At 37.3% G+C, this 21,150-nt stretch overlaps 3 protein-coding genes across 4 annotated transcripts; 2 read left to right on the plus strand and 1 right to left on the minus strand.

The window, feature by feature from the left end:
* The first annotated feature begins 2,099 nt into the window (after positions 1-2,099).
* vbp1 (von Hippel-Lindau binding protein 1) lies at positions 2,100-6,452 on the plus strand. The gene is made up of 6 exons (XM_082155130.1): positions 2,100-2,253; positions 2,540-2,664; positions 2,903-2,969; positions 3,918-4,016; positions 4,426-4,564; positions 5,669-6,452. Exons 1-6 carry the CDS (start codon positions 2,173-2,175, stop codon positions 5,743-5,745), a joined length of 588 nt encoding a protein of 195 aa, XP_082011256.1. The 5' UTR covers positions 2,100-2,172; the 3' UTR covers positions 5,746-6,452.
* A 465-nt stretch (positions 6,453-6,917) lies between these two features.
* rab39bb (RAB39B, member RAS oncogene family b) lies at positions 6,918-12,397 on the minus strand. Of its 2 annotated transcripts, none has more exons than XM_082155088.1 (3): positions 11,859-12,397; positions 10,782-11,008; positions 6,918-8,588 (listed from the first exon to the last, which is right to left on the minus strand). In XM_082155088.1, exons 2-3 carry the CDS (start codon positions 10,994-10,996, stop codon positions 8,162-8,164), a joined length of 642 nt encoding a protein of 213 aa, XP_082011214.1. In that variant the 5' UTR covers positions 10,997-11,008; positions 11,859-12,397; the 3' UTR covers positions 6,918-8,161. The 2 variants fall into 2 exon arrangements, with proteins under 2 accessions (XP_082011214.1, XP_082011213.1); XM_082155087.1 differs by having other exon boundaries at positions 12,036-12,391.
* Positions 12,398-13,012: 615 nt separating this feature from the next.
* LOC309487426 (ras-related protein Rab-32) lies at positions 13,013-17,017 on the plus strand. The gene is made up of 3 exons (XM_082155079.1): positions 13,013-13,580; positions 16,155-16,435; positions 16,549-17,017. The coding sequence occupies exons 1-3, from the start codon at positions 13,388-13,390 to the stop codon at positions 16,726-16,728; spliced, it is 654 nt and encodes a 217-aa protein (XP_082011205.1). The 5' UTR covers positions 13,013-13,387; the 3' UTR covers positions 16,729-17,017.
* Positions 17,018-21,150: the final 4,133 nt, after the last annotated feature.

Consider the following 21,150-nt stretch of genomic DNA (forward strand, 5'->3'; position numbering starts at 1 on the left):
AGGTGAAATAGTCTTTACAGTGGGTCTATTAACGTAAATACACACATAAAAAACTGGGAGTGGACCTGTTTTTATTTTGTTCTTTTTCCTGCAATGTATGGTCTTACGTCTTTTAGGCCCTAATTTTAAGTTTTAGTTTGGAATTGGTAACGTCCCTGTCATCTACATCTTTCAGTCCTCATTTAATATCTGTTTAATCTATTAAGATGCTCATCAATTAAAATCTACTTGATGGTGTCACCTTCACATCTTTCTTAATCAGTTTGAAGTTGTATTTAATATAATCAGTAGAGTCCATAATCAATACTGCAGTAATCATCTAAAATAGAAAGAGCTCTCACCTTTTTCAGCATTTGTGGTGGTGACTCCAAATAAATAGCAGGCTATATTAAATAATCTACCTAAGTTAAAATGATTCAAAATATAAACATCATATTTCTTATTTTGTGTATCTTGTCTCCTCAACTTTTATTGAAGATCATATATTCTTAAAACATCTGGAATCATACAATTATTTGTGGTTTAGTGCATGGTTAATTATTTTCATCTACTGACATTCCTAGTTTATATTCACCAAATAAAGGAATAAAAAAGAACAATCTTTTTCATCATTACAGCAGATCCAAGGATATATTCTTTCTTGCCTAGATATGAAGGGGCCTTTGAATTGACAATATTGGAGTCAAAAGGTTTGAGAGCCACTGGTTTAAATGAAGCCATATAAACTCCATCTTGTAAATGGGCTCTAGATGGACACTGATTTCAGCAACATACACATTGGAATAATGTGATTTTCTCTGTGAAAACACAGCTGTAACAGTAAACAATCACTCGTCAACAGAGCCTCCCTTTTCACAGACTGTGATGACACGTTTCAACAGTTATCAACATTGCAAATCTACTAAAGTTTTTCATAGGCTACTTAATAATAAAAATAATAAAATAAAAACATTTAATACACATTTATAACGCTACATATTGTGTTATATTACCTTGTTGTCGGTCAATAAAAACACGAATTAACGATGCGAAGCTGTTTCTAATACAACGACTGTGACATTTTTATCTTTTCTGGCGAATGTGATTGTCACGATTCACCACGACAGAGATAGGGTGATGAACCCAACTGCGGGAGTTTATTCAAGCATAGGGATACAACTGTAAGTCTTGTCAATGACAGCTAGGCATGAAAAAAGAAAGTCCAAGGCGAGTCTATCAAACACAAACAAGGCTAGCTGTTCACACGTCCTCGGACTGGGAATGAAATTAATCTGCAGCGTTCAGGTGGAACAGTGGTTACGTGGTACAAGTATGAGCTCTCAGGAAAATTCCCAATTTTACGAGCTGTAATTACGAGCTCTACGAGGACGTGAAGAAAATAATTTAAACGTCTGTGAGCTTTATAAAATATTTAGTTGATAATTTATATGCATAATTGTATCATAATATTTGCATTTGCATACTCCGACTCGTGCAACTTTTTTCACATCTTTCTATGGCAGAAATAGCAAGAGTAGTATGCTGTTAGTATGCGGTTCCGAGTTCAGCCCTATTCTAGTACACACACACACACACACTAGCTCGTGCGCAGACTCACTTAAGTTACTCACTTTCACTTGCAATTTCACACAGTGAAGGCCTGTACTGAAGGTGGCAGTAACAAAACACGTGTCTGTCTGCACCTCTTGTATATTAGCCTATTGTTTTAATATGCAGAACAGAGACCTCACTCAATATCATTTAAAATCAAATTGAAGATAAATGGTTATTGTATTTATCGAATTTTTTGTGTGTTTTTTTTTCAGACCAAATGTATTAGATCAAACTTCTGGCCTACCACCCACTGCATACGTCACGGCCACCGCCTCGTGCTCTTTCGCAGGGTCGTTTGGGCAACACTGACATCTGCAGGCTTAAATGACGAAGCGTACAAAACGCTCACTAAATTTGAATAAAGTACTGAATTTGAACATCAGGAATATTTCGAAGTACGATTAATGAGAATATGACCAAAAAAAACACACACACACACAAAAAAAACACAGGTTGACCTTTAAAATACATCACGGGTTAGAGGCAGATTCCTTTACTTTTATTATGCAGGCAGCGCTCGTGCGTGCGTAAGAGCAACGGGCGCGTGCGTCAAGAGGAAGAGCCGCAAGTCTCTCCAAAATGGCGACGACCATAGAGAGTGGCAATGCAGGAGCTGCAAATAAGAAAAAACACCTCGGAATCCCCGAAGCAATATTTGTGGTCAGTGGGAATATGACATATAGTTCATTTTCATGTCCGTATTGTCGATAGTTTCCCGTGAAATCTCTGTGTTATTGTGTTGGTTTTTTAAACGGCTTTCTTAGGTAGAAAGCGCCCTGCTCTTCTCCTTATAAGGCTGCAGGCATTAACGTTACTTGCTTATATCTTGAAGGAGTAGTGAGCTTTGAGTGACTCATAAAACATGATTAACCAGTATTTAAATACTTGTTAGGATACATTTATTAATGAAGCCCTTAAGATGCTAACTATTACTGTGGTTTTGTAGGAAGATGTGGATGCCTTCATGAAGCAGCCAGGCAATGACACAGCAGACGCCGTGCTGAGGAAGCTGGATGAACAATATCAGAAATATAAATATATGGAGCTCAATCTGTCTCAGAAGAAACTCAGGTTTGACTATGATTCGTTTTAGTACGTTGTACAGTAATGTAACTAGATTAGTTTCTGTGTCAATTCTAAAGGACGCTCTGCGTCTGTATTGGTTTCCTTGCATTGTTGCAGACTACTATTGTCCTTTAAAGGGTTAGGGTTACTACTGCGTTTAATAAATCTAACTTATCACACAGAGTAAGGATAAAATATAGTTGCTTAATTTACTAGAAGCTGACCTGTTTTTGGTCTTTCTTAGGTTGAAAAGCCAGATTCCACAAATCAAACAGACGTTAGAAATTCTACGGCACATGCAGAAAAAGAAGGTAAGCCCATCACTCCTTTAAGATCAGTTTTAACTCCTACATCTCCATATATATGTGAATAGATGGAGGGACGCAAATCAAAGATACGCTTTCTAATTCCTAAAAATATTGCTTCTAAATGAGTTGCCCCATCCCAATTCTTTTACTTGTACTATGCCCTAAAAGTGTGTACTCTTATTGTTTAGAAAAGAGTGTGTAGCAGAAGAGTAGGCAAGTTTAGGAACATACTACTACGTCATAATTGTGTTTTTAATGGGCTGCGCTGTCACATAGTGAATCCTGTCACCGTAAACTGGCCTGTCAATTATCTTATCACAGTTAAGGTCTGCTTAAAATAAAAATTCACCCTTTCTTTTTTGCTGAGTGCATGTTATAGATTTTATTGTGATCTGTCGCTACTTTTGTTGTAATGTGATTTTAACATCCTCGTACACACATTCCACTTCTCAGTTAATTTAACTTATGCTACTCAACAATTCTTCTTACTGTATTGGAGAGAAAAGAAGGAGCACATTGGTCTGCCAGTCGTGGGTCTTGCATGCAAATTTAACAATGTTGTTGCAGGTTAGAAATGAATGACTCAACAAACCCTTTTATCTAAACCTCTTTACTTAACCATCAGTCTTGCATGTCTTCCACGTTTGTAGGTTTTTAATGCTCCTCCAAAGTGCAATAGGTTGGGGTTAATATTAGCCTAATATTAGAGTGTTCATGGATCTGAAATTCGAATCTGCACTCACTGGATAAAGTAGACTATCTGTGTACTTTTTGGACACTCATTTCCAAATACTATAATTGGGACACTAATTCTAATTACTATTTAGGATGGATAGTATGCTTAATGGGATGCTGCAAGTGTTTTGTTCATTGTCATTTTCAGTCACTCTTGCACTGTGTCTCTTCTTTTTGTTTGTTTTTCTGTTCTGAATTATGGATGTCCAATCACAGGACACTACAGATCCCATGGAGACACATTTTCTGTTGGCTGATAACGTCTATTGCAAGGCCTCTGTCCCACCCACGGATAAAGTGTGTTTGTGGCTTGGGGTAAGTGTTGATTGATGTATCAAACATTGATCCAATTTACTTTTTTAATTAACCATCTGTCATATAGAGATTACTTTTCATGTCCAATCATTTCCTGACTGATAAAATCAAGCACTGTTTTAATTTGTGTCATTGGCTTCATCACTTTTATCACAATAGAAGTAAAATGAGTTGTGAGCACCATATCACGTTGACTTTAATATTCCTGTTTTGACGACATTGATGATTACTGCCTATATTTGAACGTGTGAAATGTATACCCAATTGCTTCAATAAAATATTTCTGCTAAAGGACAAACACTCAAGTAACTTTTTGGGCTTGAAAAACTTTCATGTTGATAATGTCCAGAAACATGTCTTTAATTGTTATTATGAACACTTGCTTATGGGTATTGTTTTGGTTCATTAGGCTAATGTCATGTTGGAGTATGATATTGATGAGGCTCAGGCGCTGTTGGAAAAAAACCTGGGTACAGCTTCCCGTAATTTGGACTCTCTGGAAGAGGACCTGGACTTCCTCAGAGACCAGTTCACAACCACTGAAGTCAGTATCCTTAAACTATGGCAAATATAGAGAATCAGGTTTGATTTAATAATTTTCCATAGTGCTCATTGTGTTTGATTTAGTCCTTTACTCAAAGTATTTATTTGTATTATTATCACAGTTAAAACAGTCACTGCTTAATATTGTTTTGTGGAAACCTTGATTCAGGATTCTTTGATAAACAGAAATTTCAAAAGAACTGCATTTAGGTAAAATAGCTTAGATATTTTTGTAACATTATGTCTTTTACTTTCACTTTTGATCAAATAATGCATTCCCTGCTGATTAAAAATGTCAGTTTCTTAAAAAAACAACAACAACATTTGAACTGTAGCATATGCATGTATCCGAAAGAAATTAATCTGTTCAGTATTTACATTGTTATCAGTATTTAATATGGAGAGCACTGAGACATTTCCCTTTGTTTCTTGTTATTGATTATGTAATAGTGAGTCTTGTTCAGATTTAGCATTGAGGTTAAAATTAATGAGATGTAGCTGTGTTCTCATATCTGCGCTTTTTTTAGACAGTTGATGCTGCTAACCGGGTCCAATCTACACAGTTCCACCAAAAACATTTATTATTATTATATATATTCTATGTATTATTATTATATTTCTTTAATTAATTTTTTTTATATATATTTTTTTACAAATATGTGTGTGGCATGGTTGAATGAGTTTTATACATTCTGACTGTTACCTCAAAAGCCAGCTTGTGATTGCATAAAGATTCTGAATTAATGACTTTATTGGTCAAATGTTCTCAAAACTATGATGAGTAGCCTATGAATTGACAGTCATGTCAATTACATTATCGGGCTCTCAAATCAGTGGAAATGCAGGCCATTTGTGAGAGAGATGAGCTATGTTTCCAGCCACCGATTTTTTTTGCCAAGATCTAAAAATTCTAAAACAAAACTTATGCACTTAATTGAGGCTGATAATTGTTTTTAAATCTGATAAGACATGTGCATAAACTACGACTGAATTTATTCGCAACTTTGGATGGAAAAATAGTGAAACATGTTCCTCCTGGTTGTGAAGCAAGGAAAAAAGCAGAAATAACTTTCCAAAGTTTTCAGATACACCTTAACCACTACTCACAGATATGGCGCGTGTTTACAATTGGGATGTCAAGAGAAGGAGCAAAGACAACCTCCTCAAATCTGCTGAGCAGTCCTAGAAAAGGAGGCCTAGTTTGGTCCCACCGCACTCGAATTCCTTCCCCATCAGAAAATTCACCAACATCTGTCTGTTTGCACCAACTGTTATCTATTGATTTATTACTTTTTAAAGTATTTTTTCAAGTAAAAAGGTGAAAAACATCAAACAAAATAATAATGGTAGTTTTTTTGTTTTGTTTTGTTTTTTATGATGAATTATTAGCTTTTTCAGATGGGGGTTCTCTCCATAGGGTCTACACATTTGTCTTCCTCTGTGCCCTTTTTCCTTTCATTTGATGTTTGGTAAACATTTGCAATTTCAGTTCTGTTTAAGCTAAACTGTAAAGCTGAACTCCTATGGTCCTATTTCTTTCTCTGGAATTTTTCTTGCCATGTCTTGGTGAGATCATTGTCAAAATGCAGCATGCAGAATATCAGGGGGACATCTTGTTTCATTCAATAGCCTCCTTCCTTCTCCACTTCCCTTTTCCTCCTCTGATGTCTATTTTTCATCTCTTGTCCTTCATCTGTGCTCATTTGTCACATTGTAGCCATTAAACACTGAACAAGGAACTAATAATGAAGCGTTTTGAGAAGGCACAAAATCGATGAGCTGGTCTGTGTTTTTAATCTGCGTAGCTTTTTATAATTCCTCGTCTGATTGAGGTTTTGGCAGTGAGCGAGATGAATAAGCGTTGAGTGCAACTAATTAAATATGTGCCTGCAATTCTGTCCCTTTCTTTCAATCTTTGGCAAGCACTTGTGCATTACTGAAACTACTAATTTTGTGTTAAACTTCCATTGCCTTTCAATTACGTTCTTTTGGAGCAGCACAACTATTAAACTGATAATATCCTCATTAAACTGTAAATGGAATGTAGATATATTGTGTAATATACAACAAGAACATATTTAACATGTTACTTTAATCTGTAGTACATTTCAAGTTGCCTTGATAAAGAGGTACAGAGTCAGTAGTGTTTGTACAGCCAGTCCTTGCAAATCCACATCAGCATCAAAAAAAGTTTAAAGAGTGAGCGAGTGGTCAGCAAACTTCAAAATCTTTTGGTCCTTCCCTGAGACCCTGTTTCAGCCATGTTTAGAAATGGCTTCATTTTATCCAATAATTTGACAGATTAACTACTCAGCCAATTGTGCACAGGTATTTACAGTATTGACACATCATCTCCAATCAGATTTGAGAAAGCGGCTATGGGTTTATTTTGTTAGGGATGAGAGTGAAAGTGAAGAGCAAGTCATTTAAAAAAGTAAAGATGCTATAGATGAATAAAATAATGGTTAAATACATGGCAATGCAAGCTCTATGGATACAGAATATATGAACGTGTACAAAGGCCCTCACTGGGCAGTGTGGAAACCTAAAGGAAGAGCTTGCTTTTTTCACATTAGATAGTACAATCACAAGCTGTAACATCAGAAACACTCTTTGGGATAAAAGGTGTAAAAGATGTACCTAACAACAGATTAAGGTTTATTTGTTATTCTGGTGAGCACCAGAGGCCTCTTGTGGTAATGTGTGATAAGTGAAATGTTATTAATTGTAAAATAATGCACAAATTGAATAATCCATCTGGGGCTCATTTATATACTTTCAGTAGTCCCTTATGAATTTTCACATTAGATCATTAAAACGAACCTCTTGGGTGATATTATGGACATACCATCTGAGTGACATACTTGTCTCACACCACAATTAAAATTGAAAATCTAGTTTTGGTTGATATGGGAATTATTCAGAAACATTACAGGTCATGTTTTTTTCAGTCTTGGAATTCTTCATGTAGTATATTGCATTTTATCTCCTTCCTTTTGTCTTTCCTGTTGCTAAAAGTCAATAATCAGACACATCACACCTCCAGCAATCACTTTTTTTCAAGTCTGAGATCTTTGAGTCAACAGAAATGGGTATCCCAGCATTCATCTGTGAAGTAAGCAAGTTAAACTTCTGTTAGTCTTTTATCTCTCCCGTGATAAAAACCAGTAGAAGATACCTGGAGCTTAGTCCCGGATACGGGAGATATCCAAAGCTAAAACATCTTTATTTGGAAAGGTTAACTTTCGTGGCTCAATAGAATAATGGCAGATGTGCAGATACAGTTAAAGTGCAGATATAGTTCTGACTGGCCTTTTCGGTATGGGTTCTGCAATAGGTTATTTACTAACCTTACATTCTCAGCAGTCAACAGAGTTCATTTTGGCCATATACAAGATTGTGTGATTAGGGAAATGAGCAAAGTAGTATAGAAAAGTGAAGCAGTAGGGCATGGTGGGACTCGATTAGGCATTCAGCAGGCAGGAAGGGGATGATGATGTCATAATCAGGGAACTGAAGACTGACCCTGTGATTGGAGGAAGCGTATCTTTTGTCCACCAGGGCCCAAAGGTTTGATAGGTACCAGGGTGGTGATTGCTGACTCAACAGAAACATCGACGATCACCCTTTGTCACTTCTTCTGACGAATGCACCACATTTGGTACGAACCCGCTCTTCACTCCCTCCCAGCCTTCCTGGATGGTAATCTCCCCACTCTTTACCAGCTCGAATATATCCCGTGTTAGCTCCGTAAATGCCCTCTCCACGTTTATTGCGTCACGTGCTGAAGTTTCCACATAGCGCATGCCATACGCAGCCGCTAGCTTCTCAGCCTCTTGCCGGCTCACCTGACGCTGTGGTTCCAGATCACATTTGTGGCCGACCAGCAGGAAGACAATGCTGTGGGGCTGCACGTGGCTGCGTGCTTCCTCTAGCCACTCGTGAACGTTCTGGAAGGAGCGACGGTTGGTTATGTCGAAGAGCAGCAGACCTCCCACAGAGTTACGGTAGTACGCTCTGGTAATAGACCTGAAGAAAGCATAACAGAATGAAATAATGTTATTGAATTTGAATTGAGGTAATATACAATTGAAATGTAAGGTAGCATTACATTTGGTATGAATTGTAAATTCACCCCATCTATTTTCTAAATGCACGTGGTTGGTCTGATCGATGAACCAATAATGAATAGCTGTCAGCAGCTCCTGTGGCAGCAACCTCTGCTGGTAGTCAATGCGAATGTCCCAGTTCTGGTGCCCAGGAACCTGAATGACTCCCCTGCTGCCACAGTGCTGCTCGTGATGGTGAGTGGGGGGAGTGCTTGGGTGTTCCTCCTGAAGTCCACTATAATCTCCACTGTTTTGAGCGTGTTCAGTTCAAGGTTATTATGACTGCACCAGGCAGCCAGTTGTTCGACCTCTTGTCTGTATGTAGACTCGTCACCATCCTGGATGAGGCCGATGACGGTGTGTCGTCTGCAAACTTCAGGAGCTTGACTGAGGGGTCTTTAGAGGTGCAGTCATTTGTGTACAGTGAGAAGAGCAGTGGAGAGAGGACGTAACCCTGAGGAGCACCAGTGCTGATTAGAGTCCTGGATGTGAGTTTCCCCAGTCTTACTAGCTGCTGCCGCCTGTCTGTCAGTAAGCTGGTGATCCACTGACAGATTGGGGTGGGCACAGAGAGCTAGGTCAGTTTGGCTGTGAGAAGATCAGGGATGATGGTATTGAAGACCGAACTGTAGTCCACAAATAAGATCCTTGCATAAGTCCCAGGTCTGTCAAGATGTTTCAGGATATAATGCAGTCCCATGTTGATCAAGCAGGGGTCCAGTGATGTTCTACACCAGTCTCTCATATGACTTCATGACCACAGATGTAAGACTGTCAGGTCTGTAGTCATTAAGTCCAGTGATTTGGTTTTTTTGGGGGACCAGAATGATAGTGGAGCGTTTGAAGCAGCAGGGAACTTCACACTGCACCAGTGAAGAGGCAGGTGCAACACCATCTGGGCCTGAAGCTTTCTTGGTGTTCTGTTTTTTTGAAAACTTGGCTCACATCCTCCACACAGACCTTAAGCACAGGTTGAATAGTAGGATCTTCTAGTGGACCACACATTGAGTTCACTTAAACTCCACGTCTTTCTTACAAATGACTGCAAATGACTTGCATTGAGATCTGGCTCTATCCAATCATAAACCAATGGATTGAACCAATGGATTTCTTTTTGATAATCTCTTTCGCTTGGTTGTACATCACAATATGGAAGAAAAGATCTGCCGTTATTTGCTTTATGTGATTTTCAAATAAATTCATATAACTGTAATTTTAATTAGAAAAGCACATTTCACAATAATAGACTTTAAATGGTGGCTTCAAAAAGCCTTGTTTTATAGTTTAGAAAAAAGCTTTAAAAGACTTTAAGATTGAGGTTTATTGGCCTACTAGATAGATAGATAGATCCGAGAAAGGTATTTATGTGTATGACAGGAATGTAAAACTGCAACAGTATGCAGAGAAGTAAAAAGGCATCAGAGTGAGACTGTAAAAGAGGTCTGAGATTGTGTAGGAGTACCACTGGGATCATACTGAGCTGTGAAGAATGCTGAGGGACCTCTGGAGTTACTGACATCACTTTAAGTTTTAAGACATGTGTGACATTGTAGATGGCAGTGATTCATCAATTATTTCTATTTCCTATAGGAGATCTACAAAACCCTGTGTTGGTAAAGAGGCATTTGAGCTGCATTTATTAATAAATAAATATAGACAGTGTCTCTGAATCACCTAAGGCGGAAAATATTTTTTAGTGACGTGTGAATCAGTCTGTCATCAAGTCATCTGGGAGAAATACATCAGCACGGATACCATGGAAACACCAATCATGTGGATGGATAAGGACTCCTGATCAGATAAGATGATTTATCTAATTGAAACTTAATACGGTTGAGGTTTATTTTGTGTAAACAACTATTTCACACTGTACAAAGTTAAATATGTAAAATATTTTTTTTCCATTACCATAAAAATCTTTCTGAGCTAATGATCAGTGATATTATATAGACATACTGTATATCTTTATGTAACTGGGGGTATATAGGATTTACATTTTTGGAGGTAAACCATCCCTATGAACCATAAATACACATTGGGCAATTATTTACAGAGATGCAGAATCATGAGAAAGGTCTCATGTAACATAATCCAAGATAAAGATTTACAATACCTGAAGCGTTCCTGGCCTGCCGTGTCCCAAATCTGCAGTTTAATGCGTTTCCCAGGTTCGATCTCCACCAGGCGGGAGAAAAAATCCACCCCGACCGTCGGGTCTGACACCTGCGCAAACCGGCCTTCTGTGAATCGCCTGATTAAACATGATTTTCCAACAGTGGAGTCCCCGATGACAATCAGTCGAAATTGGTAAAGCCAAATTGCTTCCATGTCTATTCAGGTCTGTCAAAGCAAAAAGTGGAGAAGAGAAATTATACTGTGAATTAGATACTGCCAAAACATATAATCATGGTTTCCAAAGACAAAATAGAAAAGAAAGAGAAACATTCCTTATTTTATTCACCCAAATCAGCTTGACATAAAAGGAGGAACTATAGCAAAGTTCGTTTTAAAGCTTTTTTAATTCATTTATAATCTCATCTGGGAATGTTGTAGTTATAAATATTACAGCAATTACATGATCATGGCATGACAATCATCTCAGTCAATTCTATCCTTGCTCTGCACAGAAAGGTAGTTGAGGCACAAAATCATCCTTTTAGTCTTTGATTTTAAGGCGTACAGAAATAAGCGTCTGGTGGTTTAAACTTGACCTATCCCTAAAGTTCATCTTAACATGTAACATTTTTGTAAAATACAGGATGAATACAAGTAAAGTGGGATAACTGGCAAAGCCAATTCCATGTCCATACTATGTTTGGATGAACGTAATGCACTTGTTCAGTAATGGAAGAATATAGGCTACACATAACAATACAAATTATTAATCTTAAGTGTCACATTTAACCTAATTACGAGGTAATTTTTTGTAATTTCAGTTTATAGGTCCTTAGTCTTATGCAGGAAACTCAATACTAACTCTAACAGTTACCATGACCAAAATATGAAGCCTGAAGCTACTACTGAGGCTCGCCTGGTGGCTGGGCTAGTCTGGTAGCTGGCTATCGTTGCCTTGACATAATAACGAATGTTTCTTATTCTAAATCTACAAAACAGACAGCTGTTTAACAAGCGTTGTCTTTGTGTAGAAGCATTTGTGTAAAAGACCCCTTATTCGGCGCTCTTTACTTACGTTGTTTTTTTGTTTTGTTTTGTTTGGTCGTTTCAAAGCTACCAAATGGTAGATTCCATTATCTTTAAAGGATTGAAGCCTCTTTAGAAACCGCTGGATGAAATGACGGACATAAACTATAATATACCGAATAATAAACAAAACATTCGTCTCTACAGGAAAAAAACAGGTGCAAACCTTAACTGCTCCGCGTAGGCGGTCTATTTTGCTTGGATGTTGCTAAATATGAGTCGACGTGTTGTTAATATGGTCCCTGCCGGGATCAAAGTCGCGTGGAAGTCAAAGATGATTTAAGCCTGTCATGTTTTGATCCACGATTGGAAGATGGAGAAATGTTTGGATGTTTTGTGCTGATGAAATGGAAGCGACAGCAGAAGCATCATATAGCCTGACTCATTCCGCATCAGCACCAGTACCATAAGCCTCCTAATAGCAGCGAAAGTCAAACGCGTTTCATACACCCCATACATTATTCCCTCCTTCTTTACACATATTTATATTGTTTCGTAGGCTACCCCATTTTCATCTTGGAAATTCACCATCAAACTAAAATGCTGTTCTTCATTTATATAGCCTAGCAGCTAGCGTTATATGTAGGCTACTAGCCTACTGTAGCCTAAACCCAAAGCGTTTTTTACACCCGAAGTTTTACATTAAACTTCCCAGTTTTTAATGTTTGGCCCACTGAATAGGCTAAACAGATCAGTGTTTTGACCACACCCTTGCTTTTAATTAAAAATAACACTTTTTTAAAAGGCAGCAAAAGTTGTCTAAAATTTTTTTTTTTCTCATAATTTTGGCTAACAGTTACTCACCCTCATGAAGGGGTTACTCACACAAAAGAAGATATTTTGAAGAATGTTGTATATCACATCTATATATCACATGGAAATTATATAGCCTAAATATTGTTTTAATAGCCTACATTTGCATTTAGGATGGTTGAAACATTACACAAATGTAGCAGGCTAGCTAACGTTACTTCGTCTTGAGACTTCCTTTAGGTTTAATTAATTGATGAAGTGTAAATGTATTTTCATGTGCGCCATCTATTTGAAGTTTTATGAGCAAACACGCCAGTTTATCAGTATGACGGGAGCTGTAGTTCATAGGCGATTCTTGATACCAAACGCTGGACCAAAATCTCCTCCTAGTCTTAAAGTTCAGTTAGGCAGACTGTGAAGATATGAGCTTCTTGAATAGATCGGTCAGAAAGGCTTAGGCTATAACTTACACTTGATTGGAAAGGCTTGCCAGCGGATCCACCGCGCGATGAAAAGTTGTCGACTGGCAAATTAAGTGTGAAACTTCTCACCTCCGAAGAAACGCATTTTTAAAACGACAGTTTGACAAGACAACTGTCAGGCGCGTCCAAGGCTCCAACGAAACGCAGTTCGTTTTTTGTTCTGTTTTGTAGTTTTACGATCCAGAATAGCCAACTCCGCCTTACACGACTTTAATTTTACAGAAATAAAAATAAAAGCTTTCTTTCTTCTGCATATATTTGTCATGTAGTTTAGATTGCTGAAATGCAGCAGGAGCGGTTACTCAAAGTACTTGTCATTGGAGATTTAGGTGTGGGGAAGACTTCCATCATAAAGCGTTATGTGCATCAGATTTTTTCTCAACATTACCGCGCAACTATCGGTGTGGATTTTGCTCTGAAAGTCCTGAATTGGGATCACCGGACAGTCATTCGACTGCAGCTGTGGGACATTGCAGGTCAGTTACTGATGTAGCCAATACATTCCTTGCCTTTGTCTGCAATGTTAATGATTGTTTGTCAGTTAAGTCACAGGCTACCTTATCAAAAAACCAATAAGCCTATGTAAAGAAATGAACATGGGTAACTGAGAGGAGATTTCAAGCAGTGACAGTAGTGTCCTACAATTTGACATGCTATAGCCTACCAGTCTAAAACCATTCAACAAACTCATAGGCCTATAAGAAAACGTCGTTGTTTTGATGTCTGTCAGATAGTATTCCATTAGACTATATATTTATGTTGTCTTAAATATAAAATCAAGTGCTAAAACAATGTTCACCGATATAATTCATTGTACTTTTTATACCACTTTGAATTTAATTACTGAAAATTGAGCAAAAGCCTGGAAACTCACAAATGAACTAACAATAATTAAATAAACTAACAAATTAAATGGAAATGAAATTAGATAAAAAGATTAAAACATTTTTAACCGTGTTTAGAAAAAAACATGATGTCAGAAAAATTATTTCTAACAACCAATTTCCTTGCACTGATGTTTCATTGACCATCCACAGTGAATCTCGCACCATTACAACATAATACTTGATCTTTAGAAAAATAATCACACACAAAAAGACAGAAAGAGATGAATAATATTACTGGAGTAATGCCTTAAACATTTGGCTTGGACACCATATTCCAAAGCATGCCTTGTTTGGGATATTTTTTCTTCTCTCAGCTGTTGTGAGTGACCTCACAGTGCTATGAATCCCTCTTTGTGTTTATGCTCAGATTAAACTAAAGCACAGGGGCAGGAATGTGTGTCCCGTGTTTATATTCACTGGTCTGGTCTCGTGCTTATATTGGTCTCATGTGAGAACACTCAAAAACCATCGCTCTCACATGCACAAAATCGCACCAGAAAACAATGCTTTAAATTCAGCATGGCTGACAGAATGGAAAACTCAGAGATGTGTTTACAAAACTCTGAAAATTACAGTTAGGTTTTTGTTTGTCATGTTTGTAATAAGATGTTAAATTCACAAACACTGATAAGATTTAAATAAAGATTTCTATCAGCATAGTTTATTGACAGTGAAAGCATGTAATATGGATGACTGCATCCTTGAGCATGGACTTAACTGTGAAAAATAGATTGCACGACAGTCTCATCCCCAATTGAATGCAGTAGCCTATAGTTTATGACCTCACAGAGGACCTTATAAGATCGAATTTCAAGATACTGCACTGCGAACCCTGTGTATTAGCTGTGACAGTCTAACTAGCCTCAGTCTGCCTTGATTTTCAGCATGATAATGCATTAATAGCTACATATTAGGTCCTTATAAGATCTTCCACAAAATTCTTTTTTTTTCCACCATCAGGCTGAATGGTTCTCGTTGTGAAACCGTGCTGATCCAGACATGTTTACGTCACCATCTTTTTTTTTCATGTGGTGCTGTGAAATCAGGATTAAAATGGTAATTAGAAAGTTCCCAGACTAGCCAAAAAGGATATTTATTGACATAATATTATATGAGTAATATATTAATGAGTTAGCTTATAGCGGAATGTGCCTCGCTGATGAAAATGAGTGTAGAAAAATACTTAAAAATAAAGGTTGTTTATTGGCATCTTTGGTTCCGTGAAGAACCTTTAAAGGGAGAGTTCACCCAAAAATGAAAATTCTGTCAGTAATTACTCATCCTCATGTTGTTCCTACCCCGTAAGACTTTCGTTCATCTTCGGAACACAAATGAATATATTTTTGCTGAAATCTGAGAGCTGGCTCACTCCTTCATAGGCTGATAGGTAATCGATATCTGCCATCCCAGAAAAGTTAGTAAAGATTTCGTTAAAATTGTCCAAGTGGCTCAACCGCAAGTTTATCAAGCGACGAGGATACTTTTTGTGCGCAAAAAAATCTTTCATTTTCTTCTGTGTGGGCCTTTGAGTGAGTTCACGTAGTGTAACAGCGCAGCGCTTCTGGGTTGTACGTCAGAACGTAGGCTCACTGTTGGCCGACGCTGGTCATGTGTGTGATGCTGGCCAATAGTGAGCCTACGTTCTGACGTACAATGAAACCTATGAAGGAGTGAGCCAGCTCTCAGATTTAATAAAAAATATCTTAATTTGTGTTCCGAAGATGAACGAAAGTCTTACGGGGTTGGAACAACATGAGGGTGAGTGATTACTGACAGAATTTTTATTTTTGGGTGAACTAACCCTTTAACATCCATTGCACCAAAGGTTCTTTTTAGTGGAAAAGTTTCTTTAAATTATTATAAACCAGCACGGTTGAGCACAGTAAGCGAACTATGCTGAGAAATCTGGGATGAATGGTGAACCGCTCTCAAATGAAAATGCAAATGGTTCCGTTCTGACAGAATTAAGCTTTTCCCGTGTGGTCAAGCTCATGTCATTTGTGATATGGGAAGATGTCTATGTTGTCTGCAGTCAAGTTTTGCCGGTCTAAGAAAAGAAAAAAATATTGTGAAATAGCACTTCAAGACCATAAAAAAGAAAAAATATGACTTAAATAACACACATAATCTCTCGTTCACTTTTTTTTATTTTTTTATTCACAGGACAAGAGAGGTATGGCAACATGACACGTGTGTATTACCGAGAGGCCGTAGGGGCACTTGTGGTTTTTGACATGACTCGTGCCTCCACTTTCCAAGCTGTGTTGAAATGGAAAAAAGATCTTGATTCTAAAGTTGCCCTTGGCAGTGGGCGTCCTCTGCCAGCCGTCCTGCTGGCCAACAAGTGTGACCAACAGAGATATGGTTTATGCTCCAAAATGCCCAAACTCGACAATTTCTCTAGGGACCATAATTTTGTGGGTTGGTATGAGACGTCTGCGAAGGTACAAATGATAGGCTTTTTTTAAAAACTATTATATTAACCTTGCTAGTACTTGCTGCACATGTTAAAAGACATTTCTACTCATATTCTTCCTTCCTCTTTTTTTTTTAACAGGACAACACAAACATTGATGCAGCCATCATGTGTCTTGTGCAAAATATAATGGCCATCGACGAAGAGAATGTTCCTGTGGAATCAGACAACAGTGTACTGATCCTGCCTGCTTTTGATTATAACCTAAAAGAGCGCAGCGACTCTAGATGTTCTGCCTGCACAAAATTCCAGTCCAGCTGAAAACCCTACAGTGAATTATAGAGTGAGATGGTGAAAAGAACAGAGCGGGGAAGAAAAATACAGAGAGAGAGTGAGAGAGAGAGAGGTCACACCCTTTTTTGGGCCTTCAAATTGTGCTGAAGTAAGCCTTTGTGGGAAAGACAAGACCATAAAGCCTTAACACTTATATGCACTTACATTTAGACATGCCAAAAACAACAATGTCATCAATAAAACATGCAGCGTTTACACAGAGTTTTCTCTGATAAATACTTAATGTTAGACTCACAACTAAATAAAGCTCTTGCAGTTGTGCATATCTGCATCTGTTAAAGCCTCAGACTTAAATGCTGCATCCTAAAAATGTGTGCATGCATTTACATAGTGTGGGGGTGTGCTGTTTTAAATCCAGTCTACAATAATATACACTCAACAGATACTTGAGCCTCAAAAACACAGTTAATGTCACCATAAAATCAAAATTGACAATTCTTATTTTTTTTTAATGGGATATTTATTATAAATAATTTATCCGTGGACATCAATACTTTTTAAAAAATTCATGTGCCCTCGTAATCGTTCATCAAAATAACTTCCCCTCCCGACATCTCTTTGATGACATGTTTACCACAACCATCCAATCAATTCCCGATAGACCCTTTTCACAGACTGCGTTTCCACAGTTATCAACATCGCAAATCTAATAAAAAAATTCATATAAATAAATTTAATACACATTTATAACGCCATGTTATATTACCTTGTCAGTAAATGTCAAGAAACGAAATAACGCTGCTGCGATTTGACATCTTTCTCTCTGACCAATATAATTAATCTTAATTTTTTCCCTTTTTTGGAAAATCGTGGAAACTCTATTACATATTTTTTCTTTTGCTATTGGATCAAATTGAAATACAAAAATTATATTTGCTGTCATCTCCCGTTCACTGCTAGAAGTTTACCCAAGTATAACAGCTTCCGCTTCTGAGAACCCTGGAAATGTGACAGAACCAAGTCCCGCCCTACATTTTTGTTTTGTTTGAGAAGCTGTTTCATTTGGATATATCCGTTTCATGCCGACTTTAAGTGACTAGCCCATTGCTGCTTATCAACCTGAGATAATTTTGGAATTTTAGGACAGATGCAGACCAAAGATGGAAAGCCCATCTGAACCAAAAACAACAGCTAGACCAAATACTGTCATAGTGCTTTTTTTTAGAGATATGCCTGCACACATGACAGTATTTCACTTGTAATAGCTTATACAAAAAAAGAAAGTTATTATTTGATGTGTATAAGGTATTTTATATCTTTTATTATGCATTGGTTTGTGGGATCAAGGATGATGTAAGATCTTGAAATTATATGATTTTATATGAATAAAATTCAAAGAAAAGCAGTCATGTGCCAGCATTCAAAATATATTCCATTACTGTGAATAGCATGGAATTCACACAGTCAAGTGTTATGTCTGTGTGTGCCCATATGCAAAAAAGAAAAAAGGAAAGCAATTGCTTCAGACAAGTAATTGCACTGAATTGTCTCGGCTGACACTGAGGAGGCGCGTGCCTAGTGTAAATGTGTCACTGGATGTTTGAATGTTTTTATGTCATGTTACCCATATGCTTTCTGTCTGCTCACAGCAGTCATTTTTCACTGTCTGTTTATCCTGACTTGCCATAATCCACTGATTTTTCCATCTGTCTACTAAATATGCTTCACTTTTCCCACATTATCTGAGGAAGTGTTTTGGACTGTGTAACTTTATCTGTATAATTGCATCTTGTAGCTACAATACAAGGTGTTTATCATCTCACAGTACAGTAATCATGTCTCAATTTGTTTCTCTCTGCTTGTTGGACTGCTTTAGATCTCTTTGCCTCATTAGAGTCTGCCACATAGAGCGTGTCTAACAGTGACCTTTAACTAAGCCTATACTTTTTATTCAGAGGACATGATGATGAATAATTTTATGGTGCTTATATATGACATAAGTCTTTCCTCAAAAACGAAACTGACTTGCATGTCTCTCATGAACGTGTACACAACAGCTTGAGCAATACAAAGCTTTTCTGTTTTTAATGGTTTATCCTGAGAACTTGCTGTATTAGCAAATATGCACATTTTGATATAATAACAATACCAACACCATAAATAAAAGTAATTATTTAAATAATTTTCGAATTTAGTGAGCATAATATTAAAAAGACTTGAAGTTGTGTCCCTAGATTATGAATAAACCGTTACCATCATTATTCCTCTTATTAAAATGGTGTACAATTCTATAATAATAAAAAAAAAAGAAGAACTCCTGCTAGGTTTGTCAAATATTCAGCCTTTAACATGATTTTGTACAGCTAGTAAAGAACTGATGAATTGAAACTGGATATAGGCTAATATCAGCATTATATGAACTATATCATTTGTAAACACTGGCATCTTCGTGTGATACAACGCTTAACATCTTTTAAAAACACATTTTTTAAAATAACCCATGAATATGCGTAATTATGCGATGACACTTAATCATAAGAATTACCCACAGGAAAGATCATTACACAAATCAAATGCTTAAGAACAAGTGAGGCGTGATTTCTTTCCAGCGTTATTAATTGTGCATCTGAAGGGTGATAATATGATTTTTAGAGGTAATTGCACAGGTTATCGTTTGGAACAATATGAGGGGTGAGCTGGACGCGCTAATGATAGAGCATTAGAGAGCATCGCACAGTGCTGTAACTGTAAGCGTGTTGTATTTCCAGCTTTTGGCAATAATTGTAGGTCTGACAGCATTCCCGGAGGATAGGCTATTGATTGCTTTCCAGTTGTGTTGTAGGAGTAAAACCGTGAATAGAGCAAGGAGTGCACTGTCTTGCTCATTCGACGACTCTCCAGCCGAATGATGCGAATGCGATAGGGTCACGCCGCGTTGTCTTTACGGACTGACCAAAGGGAATTCCGTAAAAGTGCTTTGGTCAGGAAACTGTTTGGCTACCGGCTTTCTGCTCATCGTTGGGGATGTCGAAAGGTTAACGACTGTTGGGACCAAATTACCTTTGAAAAAACCGGAAAGAGAAGCGTTGCAAGATGTTTTCTTGAAATCAAGTTTGAGTTGATATTTTGTTGCAGCACAACTGGGGGACGGTGGTATTATGTCTCCCTATCCAAAACAGGCCAGTCAGAAGTGATTCATCAAAAGTAAATTATAATTTTCAAAAATAAAATGAAAAAGATTGTTTTGCTGCCTCCAAGGATGCTGTGGATGGGGACAGAATTGCTGCTTCTTTTTAGTTTCCCATTGTACTACCTTGAATCATTTGCTTATAAAATATTGTTTGTATGGTCCATTGTGTTTTTATTATTGCTTTTTATCTTATCAGACAGCATTCCTCTTCATTTATTAATCTTGTAAGTGTAACAGTTTTTATTAGTTGTATGATGTGTCTATTAACTGGTGTATCTATTCTGTTCTATAAAAGTGTTTCAGTGAATTTCAAGGTGGACCTGTAAAATTAATAGAAAAAGTCACAAAACATCCTGAAACAACACACATCAAAATTAAAACATAAAATGAATGTCTTCATTAACACATATACAAGCCTTATAAAGGAATAAAATGAATACATGTGCATTATGTAATACAATGTACAAAAGAAGATGGCTTTTTAAAAATATATTAATAATTAGATCTCTGAACTACCCGCTGTAATGGACAGTGACATGCTCACTGAAATTGCATACCAGCCTGGGCCATCGTACCTGAGTCTGATCCTGTTGGTCCTGGCCGTGGGACTGTGCGTGCTGCAGTACATTTGCACCGGCTGCTGCCAGCCTGTAGTTGTTGGACCTGAAGATGAGAGCATGTCTGGAGTGGTGTGATAGCATGACTGTTTATGTTAGCTTGCGTGCAACAAAAAATCATAATTTTTTTTTCATTCATGTAACAGAGTTGAAGGCTCATCTTAAGGACATCAGAATGTTATTGTAAGATAGAATTTGCATAATCATTTTTTTGTGACGTCCCTCATTTGTAAGTCACTTTAGATAAAAGTACCTGCTACATGATCACTAAATTCACAGTTCAAAAGCCTGACTGTATTTTGGCAGTGAATGCATTCATTTAGCCGCTACAGAATCAGACATGTGACTATATGGATGATGCAAATGTTGACTGAACGAGAGGGAGGGGTAAACCATTTAAGCAGGTTTTGGATGCTCTGTCAATCAAGAGAAATCCTTCTCACAAATCCTCTGTTTGCATTGGTATGACAGTCAGTGCCACCTGTACTTTCAGTCAATGTAAAGAGCTTTAAAAAAAAAAAAAAAAAAACTAGGACTAACAAAAATGAAACCATTTATGTGAAAAAATGCACATTTTCTAATTTCTTGGTCCACAGAATTTATGTATTTTTTTCTTTAAAGTGATCCAATATATATATATAT

Source organism: Leuciscus leuciscus (genome assembly GCF_965113295.1).
Source record: "Leuciscus leuciscus genome assembly, chromosome: 2".
Lineage (NCBI taxonomy): Eukaryota > Metazoa > Chordata > Actinopteri > Cypriniformes > Leuciscidae > Leuciscus > Leuciscus leuciscus.